Source organism: Centroberyx gerrardi, chromosome 2 (assembly GCF_048128805.1).
Source record: "Centroberyx gerrardi isolate f3 chromosome 2, fCenGer3.hap1.cur.20231027, whole genome shotgun sequence".
Lineage (NCBI taxonomy): Eukaryota > Metazoa > Chordata > Actinopteri > Beryciformes > Berycidae > Centroberyx > Centroberyx gerrardi.
Window position 1 is genome coordinate 21,738,467 of NC_135998.1, and position 14,380 is coordinate 21,752,846.

At 42.7% G+C, this 14,380-nt stretch overlaps 1 protein-coding gene across 1 annotated transcript in view; it reads right to left on the minus strand.

Annotated features, from left to right (window-relative positions):
• mtrex (Mtr4 exosome RNA helicase) overlaps positions 1–14,339 on the minus strand; it is a 19,153-nt gene extending 4,814 nt beyond the window's left edge. The window contains exons 1-21 of the mRNA XM_071894912.2: positions 14,210–14,339; positions 13,200–13,337; positions 12,986–13,052; positions 12,844–12,906; positions 11,905–12,017; positions 11,605–11,779; positions 10,841–10,931; positions 10,592–10,716; positions 10,354–10,452; positions 10,026–10,146; positions 9,795–9,926; positions 6,765–6,844; positions 6,070–6,180; positions 5,290–5,391; positions 4,188–4,313; positions 3,403–3,553; positions 2,851–3,023; positions 2,259–2,327; positions 2,039–2,164; positions 1,828–1,938; positions 1,500–1,688 (exon numbers count right to left, since the gene is read on the minus strand). Of these exons, the coding sequence (XP_071751013.1) occupies positions 1,500–1,688; positions 1,828–1,938; positions 2,039–2,164; positions 2,259–2,327; positions 2,851–3,023; positions 3,403–3,553; positions 4,188–4,313; positions 5,290–5,391; positions 6,070–6,180; positions 6,765–6,844; positions 9,795–9,926; positions 10,026–10,146; positions 10,354–10,452; positions 10,592–10,716; positions 10,841–10,931; positions 11,605–11,779; positions 11,905–12,017; positions 12,844–12,906; positions 12,986–13,052; positions 13,200–13,337; positions 14,210–14,310 (2,463 nt within the window). The 5' untranslated portion in view covers positions 14,311–14,339. The remainder of the gene's footprint in view (positions 1–1,499; positions 1,689–1,827; positions 1,939–2,038; positions 2,165–2,258; positions 2,328–2,850; positions 3,024–3,402; positions 3,554–4,187; positions 4,314–5,289; positions 5,392–6,069; positions 6,181–6,764; positions 6,845–9,794; positions 9,927–10,025; positions 10,147–10,353; positions 10,453–10,591; positions 10,717–10,840; positions 10,932–11,604; positions 11,780–11,904; positions 12,018–12,843; positions 12,907–12,985; positions 13,053–13,199; positions 13,338–14,209) is intronic.
• Between the last annotated feature and the right edge of the window lie 41 nt (positions 14,340–14,380).

A 14,380-nucleotide genomic window follows, 5' to 3' on the forward strand; every position in this document is an offset into this window, starting at 1 on the left:
CGTAGTAGTAGAGTCACGTTAGCAGGAATACTTGAGTTGTCATCTGCCAACACACAAGCACCCAGCTACCTATCTGTCCCCAGCTAAGTCCATTATCCACTTTAACCGCAACCCCTAATCATTACAACATGCATCAGTGCCAAAGTAGAACAAACAAAGCCACAGACAGATTGCACTAGTGTGTACCATCATTTATCCAAGCTGCCAGAAAAAAACATGTAAGCTCAGTTCTCTGAACTGGAGGAGAGAGCTACTCCAGTTAGTGCTCCAAGTAGAAAACACTGAAAAAGGTGCCAGCACCACGAAAACAAAGTTTTTAAATAGATATTGGTTTAGTATTACGCTACTTGGTATCAAATGTGGGTAACTTTAATAGTCTGTACCTGGTGTGTGACAATAGCATTTCAGACTAAAGTGAGACAAATGCATCCAGGAGACAGTGCCATTCGTTTTAACATATAAACAAATAAAATGGTGTGTAGGTGTGGTATGAGTAGAGTGGGTGAAAGTGTACTGTGACTATTGTTAAGGCCAAAGGAGAGTGTAGCTGGAGAAATGATACTGAGGATTAGTCCCAGATTGGCCATCCAGGGATTGGAGAGACGCTAATAGAAGGGCCAGTTAATCTCAACACACTCACTCTGCCCATCAAACACAGAGTAATCCAGTTTACACTGAGGAGTTTAACATCTCACAGCACACACACACACAAGATCACATTCACAGGCAAAAAGAGATGCAAGTATTTCTTTAAATAGTCAAATATGCCCCTAATTGCTTTTTCTCACTGTAAAATTTCTTTGAGATATGCCACTATGGGAGTTTTTTCTGTTTTGCATCTTGTACACTGCGCCCAGTTAACTGCCCCAATGCGGGATAAATAAAGTTCTCTTGAACTGAACAGATAAACACACACACCCACATCATTCGCTACCTTCATTTCATTAGCCAAACCGGTTCTTTGATCTGTCTGAAAAGTGTAGCACACTTAAAATACTTGGAATGACTAACCTACACTCATAAACACAACAATTCTACCCATTTTCTTGCTAAACACAGGCCAAATCAAATTATTCTCAGTTGTTGCAGAATAAGATTTCAAATTGATCTTTTCTTTCTTGTCAAAATATTTTATTCCCTTCTCTCCTTTTTACCCAGTCCAAAGGAGGGGCTCTGCTAGTCATGTTGTGCTAGTTGACCTATGAACGAGGGCGAGGTCTTATTGGATTATTGTCCTGGCGTTCTTCCTGTGTTTGTTGGACTAGTATATTACCACATCCCAACCTGCTTAGCAGGAAAATACAACAGAAGGTCACTGATTGTTAACTAACAAAGATGCTGATTTGAATCAACACACAAAGATAATCTAAATTAATATTTCAATGGTAACAAAACCAACTGCAGCCTATGGTTAAATACCTTAAATTTAAATGGGGTTTGACATTTAGTAGTTTATCTCTCTCTCTCTCTCTCTCTCTCACACACACAGAGTTCCTCACCAGGGCTTTCTTCTCACAAAGGGAATAGACAGACTCCAGACTGGGGTCGCTGTGCAGGGGGTGGGAGTACATGCGGTGCTCAAAGGCTTCCACCTTCTGAATTACTTTCTTCAACGCTTGGTCTTTGATGCCCATGTCATCTATGGGGTCCAGCAGAGGGACACCGTCTGGGAAACGCTTCTGTACCTCCTGACGACGACGACAAGATTGGAGAAAGAGAAAAAAAAGAAAGAACACCAATTTCAGAAAAAGAAAATCTAGATAAGGATGCCCGTTTAGCTGTACCTGTTTCAACATGCTCCGTTTTCAAGAAGGTTACGTTTTGTACCTGTATAGACTTCAGCATGAGCTGTCTGTTGTCAAAGGGTCTCAAGTCTTTGGGGATGTAAAGACGAACTGAGCTGATGGAAGTCAGGAGGTGCAGCATCACTGGGACCACCTGGACAAAAAACAAATAGTGATCAGAATCATAGTGACACTGATTATAGGCACATGTAGTCATATTTGTGTGTGTTCTTGGGTGTGTTTGTTGCACCCACCTGCATCTCTCCCGTCTCCCCCGGGGCAGCAGGTTTGGCAGCTTCAGTAGCAGCGTCCTTTACACTCTCCTTACTGCAGTGGACCAAAACCTCCACCACATACAGCGGCTCCGAGTCTGTACCAGCCTAGACAGGGAAATGCACATTAGTCACACACACACACATCTAAATGCATGCACATACATGAGATGATACATGTGATGATGTGACACCAACATACCTTCACATGAGACTTCTTGGAGAAGTTAACAACCACACCCCATCCAAAGTCTGCCTCTTCATTCTTCACCTGTGGGATTGCAACAAAGATCCATTAAAGTCACACTGAAATGAAAAATTACTTTTTCGCTCCTTCTAACTATACCATACACCTATTTGACAATTTATGTAAAAAAAAAAAATAAAAAAAAAATGTTATTGTATTTTTATATCAAAATGTCATTACTTTTACTTGGTGGAAAACAGAAAATCTTTAGTGGTGACTTCATCGTGCACCAGGAGGTGACATGAAAATTCCAACCAATAAAACCATCACAGATTTTTGAACAATACCCCCCCTTCACCCCTCTCATCAAATCAAACTACCTTTCTCTACCTAACTGATGTCCCATTGGTTTACACATTTGAATGATCCCTCCCCACGTTATGTCCCGCCCCAATATCCTGTTTCAACAGGATAGAATACATCAGAATACATCACATTAAGGGAGCAAGATGCTCTCAAAAATGGCGTTTCATTGTGAATTAAAGTGATATATGAGACTCCATTATTATCGTCTTGTCGTGAAATGCATGTGTCTACGCCCCCTTACCTTGACGAGCCGTCCAGGCTGTAAGAAGGGCAAGCAGTATTTGGGTTTGTGGGTGAACTCTTGGATCTCTTTACCCAGTTTGGCCAACTGCTGTCTGATTTTAAAGTAGGTGACCACGCTCTCTTCATTGGGAATCTCAATGGCGTGATACTGCTCCTCCAACTTCTTAATCTCTGTACAGAAAAATCAGACCAATATAAATAAAATCTATTCTACAAAATATTTTTTTTTACAGAAGTGTTACTAGACAAAGGCCAGGCAAAGGATTTTTGTGACACTGCCCTCCTCTGGTCACTTGGATAGAAGGACGCCATTTTGATAGAGCCCATGGCATGTAGCAGCTTGACACACAACAAAACAGAAAGGAATTTCCCATGCACCTTCAGGGCATTCTTCACATCCGCCTCATGTATTCATATTTAACGAAATGCAAATGGTCAAACTTGATATATAAACAACATCAGGGCTTTCATTTAATTGTGAAAACAATGTCAACTTGATTTGCGTTTCTTGACAGCTTTTGAAAAGTAAGAAGAATGGGTATGTGCTTACTCTCCACGACGCCAGGCAAAGCCCTGTAGTGTTGGAACTGGTAGAACGACTTCTCCAGCATGTACTCTGGGTTGATCTCCTCCACACGCAGCAGGTTGAGCACCATGTTGTAGGTCAGGTGGAAGGCGCTGTTCAAAGGGTCTGCCGAGCCCTGCACAGCACGGGAAAAGCCAGAGGGGTACGGTAAAAATTGCATTTAAAACTCAACATTGTTATTTCAGTAGTACACAGCTCTGACTGACATGCATATTTTGTCAGCATTAACAGTCAACATTGGTAACATTTCACTAGAGTGCCAACTAGATGTAGAGGTCTAAATAAATACAGGCTAAAGTCAGTTTCCCTGAAAGGACGCTGAGAGGGGCTTAGCAATCACCAACTCTGAAACCCCAGAACCACAGATATGTGGTAGGCAGCTTTATCCAAGAGACCCTGGGAGCGAGCACTGTGGCGATGCCAACAAGCAATTTTACATTAACACAACCTCTTTCACAATCCATGCAACTCTGACAGTGCAGCACTGTTGAAAGCCAAGGGCAGATAAATTAAAAAACTCACAAACTTGCCAGATATTTCATTCAAATGACACACATCTCTCCCCTGAGCCATAAATGCATCGAGCCAAGGACTAAGACAGTATTGGCAATTCACTTGACCCTGTATCACTGTAGTGATGTAGAACATGTATGCCGACTCACTGACATCCAAATCTGTGACTTTTAAACGAGTAACAACATTATCACGCACATGCAGTAACAGCTTCATAGCAGACACATATAAAGTACCTTCAGTAGCTGTTTGCCCACAGCTGGGCTCATCTTCTCATCCACCATGAAAATAACAATTCCCCTCTCGTCCATTCCTCTCCTCCCAGCACGCCCGGACATCTGGATGTACTCACCTGATGTGATCTAGAGCATGCAAAAACACAGATATAACACTAAAAACTAAGCAATTTTATGTTGAATGCATTTCTTTAAGTGGAATGTGGTGTGTCTTTGTGGTTCTGAGGAAGACTAACAGCAAGGAATAGCCTATTCTACTACAGAAGAAATATAATGACAATGTTTTAATGTGCATCTATAAGTGAAAATAGTGCCAAAGGTTTTGCAAAATATGAAGGGTATTTCTACAATTATTGCCCATAATTATCCCAGTACCTGCATGAGTAACAGACATTTAGATATTAGTCTTTTCTAATGAGGAAGAGACTGAACCGGTTGGTTTGCTGCTAGCCTCCAAGCAGTATTATCTGCACCACACATGGCTCTGATTAAAACCCATATTTCTGCTGGTCTTTGGGCAATAAAAATTAAGATCAGATTATTTCTGTGTTGAAATAATCTGATCTTCATTTCAGGCCTGCTACGGTCTCTCAGCTCAGCTCATGAATTGGAACAGTGCAGTGGAATGAGAGATTGTATGTGTTTAAGTGTGCGAGTGCCTGCGTGGAGCTTTGGCACCGTCAGAGGCACCAGATGTTCCTGATGAACCTCTTGGAGGGCAGCTTCCTTCCCTCTTGCATTCTCTTCAAGCCTGTGTGTGTGTGTGTGTGTGAGCTGGAAGTCCATGTGTATGGAGTGAAGATGAAGGGTGCTTCTAAGTGACAGCAGCTTGATCCATGGCCCCCAGCTCTTGTAAACAATACGTGGCTGTTTATGTGACGATGTAAGCTGCCGGGTTCCAAGGCCTTATAAAGCCTCACAGCAGCAGGCTGTGTGGCACCTACACACTGCACTCAGGTCCCTGCTGTGGTTTTAAAACTGATGGACAGGACAGGGTGAAAATGTAGGATAGGGGAACTAATCCAACATCAGTGCTGAGCAGACCATATACCATCCCTCCCATCCCACATACAAGTGACCATAATTGTGTGTGTGTTCTTACAAAGCGGTGGTTCTTGCCATCAAACTTCCGTGCGCTGGTGAAGAGCACAGTGCGGGCCGGCATGTTGATGCCCATCGCAAAAGTCTCTGTGGCAAACAGGGCCTGGGTTGAGGATGAAAAGCCAGCATTAAGACAATTTAATCTCAATATTCAGTTAGATATTAGAAAATTTACAGAATCTTAACTTAACTCACTCGTATTTACAGTTTTTGTCTCGGAATTGTCTCGACTGTATCAATTCCAATTTTGCTTATTTCAATTCCTTATGCATTTTTAATATTACTACTTATTGTAATCTTTCATAAGAAATATGTTATAGAAAAATATAACAAAGTGGCCCGCTCCCTTCTAGGCAGTAATCACTGCTGGGACTGGGAGAGAGCAACACATCAAAAACATCTCTTCCATTTCACCAGGCTGAAGCCAAGGCTTCGTCATGCTTCAGGAGTTGCCAGTCTAACAGGAAATCACTTTTCCACATGTTACACAGGTATTGCATTATTGAAACAATCCCCCAAGCAGCTGCATGATGAGCACACTTGTGTTACGCTCTTAGAAGCAAATCAACCCCAACGTTCATATCTGAGGTCAAACTCCTAGTTTCCCCAGTGGGAATATCAGGCAACAATCCTTAAATAACATTTACAATTATGATAACTTTTCTAAACAATTACTGACTGGAGTGATTGCTCCCAACCCATGATTGTGGTAATAATGTTGGGTTGGGAGAATCTTAGATTATTTAAGTATGGTTTGGTGAGTGTCCGGATGCAGTCCTACCTTGAGCAGGCCTTCAGAGAAAAGGATCTCTATGGTCTCTTTCAGGATGGGCAGTAGGCCTCCATGGTGGATACCTATCCCCCTCTTCAACAATGGCAGCACATGCTCCACCTGGGCGACATCCACAAGAGGGAGAACGGAGCTTGGAATTTGTAGTATTAAGTTTATTAGTGTTTATCATAGTGCATATGGACAGATTTGTGAGATCAAAGCCTTAAGAGCCAGACAAGAAGATAAGGGTAACTTTCATAGGGCCTCATGGAAAAAAAAACAAAGAAGAGAGACTTTGTGATGCTTGATCCAAAATGGAAGCATCTAGCCATGTAAGTGAACAAGCGAGATTTGTGGTTGGCTTTGCCATGGCTCGTGTGGTAGCGGTTTAGCCACTAACAACCGTTACTTCGACAGGGCTGGTTTTCATAGAATGATTGAACACAGCATGGTAGCGCAACAGGAGCCCAGTGTTTGAGCCTGTCGACTTTATGTGGCATGTGTGTAACCCTTTACATGAAGGCTCTTTTACGGTCTTGCCTCAGCAGAAAATAATGACTCTGAAGGAAATGGGGAGGCATTTCTTCTAAAGGCTTACAAGGTGGCAGAGGTGGGTTCAGAAACTGTTTGAAGTCAGAACAGTGTGGATGGTTACAAAATATCACTCGAGGAAAGAGAGTGAGAGAAAGTCCTGTCCTCCTTACCTGAGGTAGTTTCTTGTCTTCATCTGAAAGACAGTCCACCGCATTGTTGAACACTTCCTCCACCAGCCGTTTCTCCTCATCTGGAACAAACAAAAACGCAGTCCAATGACAATCAAACTGAAGGGTTGGCAGTTACCAACGTTTTCCCATAGTTGTTAAGGTTTCTCAATATTAGCAAAAAGCCAGCAGAGCATATTTCATAAAATTCCTGAACCTGTGTGTCTCTCAACTAATCACACACACATTTTCTGATAATTTATTTGCTGTTTACTGACTTTGTGGGACAATGGGGAGAGATTTCATGGGGACAATAATTCACTTCACGCTCTCCTACCTGGACATTACGTGTGGGGAAACTTGCACAACCACCCAGGGACTGAAGGAGCAACTGACACTACTCTCCATCTCTCTAGTGGACATGATTCACATTTGGGTTGAATTAACTGATGCTGATGAAATAGTTTTATCACGGGGCGTCCTGGTGGCTCAATGGTCGAAGGCACGTACCATGTAAACGTGACATTCTGGGTTCAAATCCAGCCCAGGACCTTTGTCACACGTCATCCCTCTCTTTCTCTCCCAGTCTAGGCTTGTCATGTTACTGTTGTTGGTTGTTAGAGACTTACAGACCCTTCAGCTATCAGTGAGACACTATCCTCCTTGATGCAGCTTTTATCAGAACTGAATATAATAATGAAGTTGTGTTGTTTGTGTTAGGTGGTTAAATAAAGCAAAATACAGAGACACACACACACACAGACCAGTGTAAAAAGCCAGGTAAGCCCAAGCTAAGTCCATGGCTGCAGCAGAACAATCTGATAAAAGAAAATTAAACCAAAACATCTGCCTTACATCATATATCTGGCAATTAATACACAGAGCAGACTTCCAGAGGAGGCTGTCTGACGTCAGTGCTTCAATTAAAGCAACTACAGTGAGATGCCATACGGCCACAGATCTAAGCATGATAGTTTGTGCAACTATTCACCTCTAGGTGACTGCTGCAGGACTGAACCACAACAACACCATTTGGATCCGTGTCCGTCTTTATGTGTACCAGCATAATCAGCATTCTTTCTCTATCTTGTCTGTCTGTCTGTCTGTCTGTCGCTGCAGTTCCTCAGTCTGTTTGCAGTCCGTCTGTGGGTTTGTCTTGGCACCAGCCAGTCCCTTGAGTCCAAGGCAGCTTTACCCTTCCACAAACACTGCCCAGAAACTATGTGTCACCGCATGCAAGAGGAAGGGAGAGAGGGGGAGTCGTAGCATGGAGAGGAGAGGCAGAGTAAAAGATATGGATGGAAGGAAGAGAACACGAAAAGTAGAAAAGAAGGAAAAGGCGGATGGCGGAGGGGGGAGGGAGGGGGGGTGTTGGCTGAGAAAGAGAGACAAGGAGAGCCACGTGGCTCCCTCTCCTCATCAGGACCCTACAGACACACTGAGGAACTCCATGCCAGCAACTGCCTGCCTATAAATACACAGGTTACACAATCTGGCTTGTCACAAAGCTATATTACTCAGTAATGGCGTATTGGCAAATTAACTGATGCTTTGCTAGAGAGAAAACAGAAGAACAGTGGGCCTTTATGAGTTTCTGAGTGACAGCAATGTCCTTTGGTAGTTTTTCAATATAAAGGGGGCAGGTGCAGTTTGTGGTCAAGTTACAGCCTTCAAAGAGAACTGAGAGATGTTCAGTTGTGGTAACCAGTTTTTTGCTTAATATTGGCAATACTGACAGAAAAAGGCCTTCAGAGTGCTGGAACGCAAAAACTGAGCACAAAAACAAACCCTCTTATTTATAATAGGAGGTAAAACAAACCAAAATGAGGGAAGCATAATTGCCCCAAACAAGTCTTCATAAGCATGTTTTATTTTACTGAAAAAAGCCTGAACCAATGGATATAAGCCAAGCTCAATCTGCTGTTGTATCATCTCTCATCATGCACAGATCTGCCTTCATAAAGCATCTCCTCACTTATCTACTGGACAGCAACAGCTGTGCTGGCACAATGAGCCATATTCATGGCATTCTGAGTGGGGAGGCTTCAGTCAAGCCTGCCTTGCCAACAATTTAGCATTTTGGTGAGCTGCTCCACTTGCTTAATTTGACCTCTCACTCTTTTGCAACTCTCTCTCTGCATTTTGTGACAAAAAGTGTATTTGTTCTGGCACTTGAGCACAGAAAGTCAAGGAGCTCAAAAACTCCAAGGAGCTCAAAATACTCACATTGTAGTGCTACTTTTATCACTGCTAACTAATAAATGTAGTGAGAAGATGGCTCACAAAATAATTTTAGCCAAATAAGAGGTAATTTATGTAAAGCTGACATTTGATCGTTTCCAGTTGGACGGATAACCGGCAAGGATTTCTCAATGCTGGTACAATAAAAAGTATTTATAGTCGCATCAGTGCCCCAAAATGTAATTCCCAGATTATGCAGTTTACATTTAAATTGGTTATGCTACACTTTTGCACTCTGGACTGTCAAATCCTGCACCTGCCAAATATTTCCTTCAAGTCATAGCCAAATCACCAGAATTAATACTATTAAGAACATTAAATTATTGACTTTTTTCATGGTGGCATATTTATACTATAATCATGGTTTTCATGGAATCTACTTGACTCACACTTTTAGCTCATCTTAGCCTAGCCAAAAATGAAAACGAAAAAGTACATCTCATGCCAAAAAAAAGGTCACCTGCCACTAATCTACTGGTTCCAGGTCAGAAGTAAACCTTGTACCTAGCAGAGTATTCCACAAAATAACCAGGACTATAGTACAACTCGAACAAGGTACAAGAGCTTGCAGGAGTACTGCATACAAGGTCAGTCCTTCCTAAATCAAATTCTCTCTTGGCTGCATTGCCCTTTATTTTGAAAATTTCTGTAGGGTGGGTGGCCAGCTGCACACTTCTAGGGAAAATGCTTAAATGCACACACAGCAACATTAGTTGTGATACAGGGGCTCCAGAGAGAGAAGTATCCTCATTTCTAACACAAACACACAGTCCCAAGCATAAATGCACATACCCCTGTTGAAGTCCAGTTTGGACACCTGCAGAGCGTAGGCCTCACATTCCTTCTTGCTGAAGCTGAAAATAATGACAGGCTGGAAGTTTCTCTCCATGATCATCTTCACTATCTTGAAAACACTGGATGGACCTGGGGAGACAGCACACACATTTCTGTTATAAATCACTGAATTTAAGACATTCACATTCATGACTGTGGCAATATAACCTTTAAAACTGACAAGCACACCTTTAGTTCCTCCTTTCCGTCCTCTCGGGTCCCACTTGCCGCCTCCACTGCTGCTCCCAGAATCCCCAGCATCTCTCAGCACTTGCATTGCCGTGTTGAAATTGTCTTCTCTGAAGTCTCCCTGAAGAATTACACAGAAAAACCACATCAGACTACAGATATTATTCACATCTGACATGTAAAGACTAATCCCAACTGGATGTATATCAAAAAACAGAGCGAAGACAAGAGAAACGGGCAAACTGGGATAATATGAGATGGATATGTTTGCTGCGTTGACAGCTTGGCCTTCCAGAGATCAGTGAGTGTAGTTTGTAGGTGTTCTTACATTCTCATCCACCACCAGGTGGAGTCCGTCGCCCCCTGCTGGGAAGATGTAGTGTTGCAGAGGAGTGGGACGGTACTCTGTGTACACTACATGGCATGGCTGCAGGGAGAAAAGAATACTTTAGTAATAATGTAAAAATAACAGACAAAAACAAGAGGAAACATGATGCTGAACCACTCATGAAAAAAAAAACGTGTGCTTGATGCTCTGATTCTGTTCAGTCTTTACATCAGCCCACCTGCTTATGGAGGTGGCAGATCCACTCAGCAAACTGTTTGGCATTGGGGATGGTGGCCGACAGGAAGACATAGTGCACATTGTCAGGAAGCAGAATGATGGTCTCCTCCCAAACCACGCCACGCTCTGAAATACACAAAAGTCAAAAAGGATTTCACACATTGCTACTAACAATGTTCCCATGCACAATGGTAATGTGGTAGTCAGTGGTGTGTGTGTGTGTGTGTGTGTGTGTGTGTTCTTTACACACCTGCATCTCTCATGTAATGGATCTCGTCAAAGATGACCCAGGCCACTTCCCTCATGATCTCAGAGCCTCGGTACAACATGCTCCTCAGGATCTGGGGGGACAGCAGGGAACCGTGTCAAACTATCCGGTTCTGCCTCCAGACCCCGGCAGCACACAACACCAAACACACAGCACACTTTGCCAAGACCCCCCTTCCAAAAAAGGTGACGGTTTTCATTCAGAACAAATTTAAATAACTTTTGGCTGAGCAAAAGTTTCAAGTATAGAATGGATCGTTTTGATATTGTGATGTTTTCAGCTGGCCCTGGCAATTCCCACTTGCTCCTGTTGTGTTCTCTTTTTTCAGACTTAAAGGAATAGTTCACCCAAAAAACGAAAATTTGCTCATTATCTACTCACCTTCATGTCAGTGGAAACACTGGTTAAGTTTGTAAATCCACATAACATACAGCGCGTTTGCTAGCGCTGCTCTGTATTCACTTTCTTTAAAAGAACTAAAGTGGCCTGGTCCTGGCTCTTTAGAGTTCCAAAAAGGACAAGAAATTACCATAAAATGACTCCAAACAGAATAAGCCAAGTGCTCAGAAGGCAAATGATTGCACTGCGGGTCCAAAAGCCACATATTTATAACCAGGATCCCCTTGTTCTTTTGGAGAAGGCTGATGCAGAGCAGCGCTAGCAAACTCGCCGTGTGCTGTGTGGATTTACAAACTCCAACGGTGTTTCGACTGACCCCATTCTGCCCAGACGTAACCACGCCCTACCTCTGTGGTCATGACAAGGCATGAGGCGGTGGGGTTGATGGTGACGTCGCCGGTCATCAGTCCTACATCCTGGAACTCTTCATACATCTCTCTGTACTTCTGGTTGGACAGGGCCTTGATGGGGCTGGTGAAGATCACTCTCTGCTTCTCCCTGAGGGCCAGCGCTATGGCATATCTACAAGCACAGGATATCAGAGTAAAATCAGATTCATTCGCTTTAAAATTGAAATGAACAATTCAGGTAAGTTAATTGATTCAGCACTTTGCTTAAACAGCAGGGTGTGTATAGATGATACTCACTCGGCACAAACAGTCTTGCCGGCAGATGTGTGTGCAGACACGAGCACAGACTGGTTGTTGTCGATACATAAAATGGCCTCACGCTGGAACGGGTCAAGAATAAAAGGGTATTCCTGCAAGACAGAGAAACCATATCAGAACCAAGCGAAAAATAAGCCTGCCTCAATACCCGCTTTTAACCACACCAGTAGAGTGTAGGGATGCACAGATACCACTTTTTCAATGCCGATACCGATTCAGACTACGAAAAATTAAGAATTGGCTAGCGATACCGAGTACTGATCCGATCCATTACTGTTACTGAACAGTGCAAGCTTACTTCCTTAGTTTGGGGTCAATGGACACATTTTTTTTTAGATAAAATCCTTGTTTTTCCCACCATTTGAGAAATACAGGCTTCTATGTGCCACAAATGCATAAAATAAAGACAGTTTGTTTTTATTTCTTACATGTTTCTCATGGCTTTGTGTATGAGATTTTAGTCTTGGGTAAAATCTCCAATACTGATATTCCATTTTAGTCTGGTATCGGCACTGATACGGATGGATACCAGTATCGGTGCCTCCCTAGCAGAGTGCACATTCTACATTAACTCCTCATAAAGCATTACTGTGTTCCACGTGAAAAACGTTTGTAACATTTCATTACACAAGTATTTTCCTTTTAAGAACCATGTGCATTCTGGTGTTAAAAGTTAACGAACGTTTCAAAATTTACTAAAAAGGTTTGAAAAGTTCACTAAACTTTTTTTTTCTAGCCATAACACATAATATTAAAAGGCATTACAACAAATTACCCTGAATAAGTAGATTTGAGGTGCATGCATGTTTTTGAATACGTTTTGAAATCGTATTAAGTGTCTCTGGGCAACATTCTGCTAATTTGAACAAACAAAATGAATCCCAGCACTAGAATAACCAATGTGAAGGCCTACTGTACCTTGGCTGCTTTCCCCTGTCGAGGTTGCAGTGGTTTGTAGTCGTCGTTGGCAGGCAGAGCCACCTGTTGGGGAAGTACAGCAGTTTAATCAAATGAAATAAGAAAAATAACATAATATATCAATTTAATTTGCTTTCTTTACCTCATGGGAGCATCCTTCCACAGTCTCGACTTGCTCCACCTTCACCTGGGGCATGAAATCTGCAAGACTGGGGTAAATAAAAAACCTGTTACTTATATATACCTATTTTTTAATACCATGACAGGGTCTGGGTCTGGGTCTACTTCAACAGTTTTACGTAATAACAGCACTGCGACGTCCTGCACAGACCTATCTTATTTTAGGTTGATCTTACTTTAGGTCATAAGAGGCCGTGTCATGACGAGGTTTCTTCCCAAACACCACCTCGTCTGTCCCATCGCAGTCTGCCTCCCTCTTGGTCCTGGTAGATGGGCCTGTATCCTTGTCATTACCATTTTTACTTATGGTTTTCCTAGTGGAGAAAGGAAACACAGACAGATGCAGTATTGCTGTTCGCTGCAGCTGGGAGGTTATGATTTATTCAGAGAAATGTTGCAACCTAGAACAACATTTAGGCACTTGTTTTTCTGACAGGTAACATAATACTTCCCAATCCTACAGAGACTGAATTGAACGTATTTACAACCAGGGTGGGATATTAACTTCTGTCAAATGGGTGTGATTTTGAGCAATGGCTGGTAAATTTGTTAGGTCCACCAGCCACTGTGGCAGGACAACCAAGTTTGCCCAAACTGGGGTAAAGTGACGCCCATGCACCTTGACTACCCTCTGTTTAGGTCTGACATGCCCCGTGACCACTTGGAACCGTACTGAGCAACGTAGTCTGAAATCCTTCTGATATGAAATTTCGTTTCCAAGGAAACCATTAAGTAGTGCAGCTATTTTTTCAAACCGTCTAGAAGCCAAGCCATGTATGATATTTAGCCTTTAACACTGACTTCAAGATGTGGCTATAAAAAACAGAGTGGCTGGTAGATTTTATGAATCCACCAGACACAGAGGCTAGTAGCTCAAAAAGTTAATTTCCCACCCTGACAAGTAACAACAAAGAAATTCAGAAACACGTTTAACTGGTCTAACGTTAACGTTAGTTAATACAATCAAGGCAGGTACATTATATTATGTCTCCTAAACGAGCTAGCTAGCTACCTGGGACTAGCTTCCTTACTACAGACTGATAGTTAGGACTGTGCCTTGTTACTGCCTGGCGGCACGCATGATGCTCCGTGCATGCTCAGGTTTCTGGACAGCAAGCCTCCTCATTTCAAAGTTGTTTTGCTAACGTTACAAGAAACTTGACCGAGCGAAAAGGCCAACATTTACCCCGTTTCTGGTGCCAGAGAAGCCGGTGTCTTTTTGCTGGATGTAGTTTGTTGTTCATCATCAAACACGCTGAATAAGCCTTCCCCAAACGCGTCTGCCATGATTACCAGCGGCTATAACACAATTCCCACAATACACCACGAGGTTGAACGGTTACTTCCGCTACGGCAG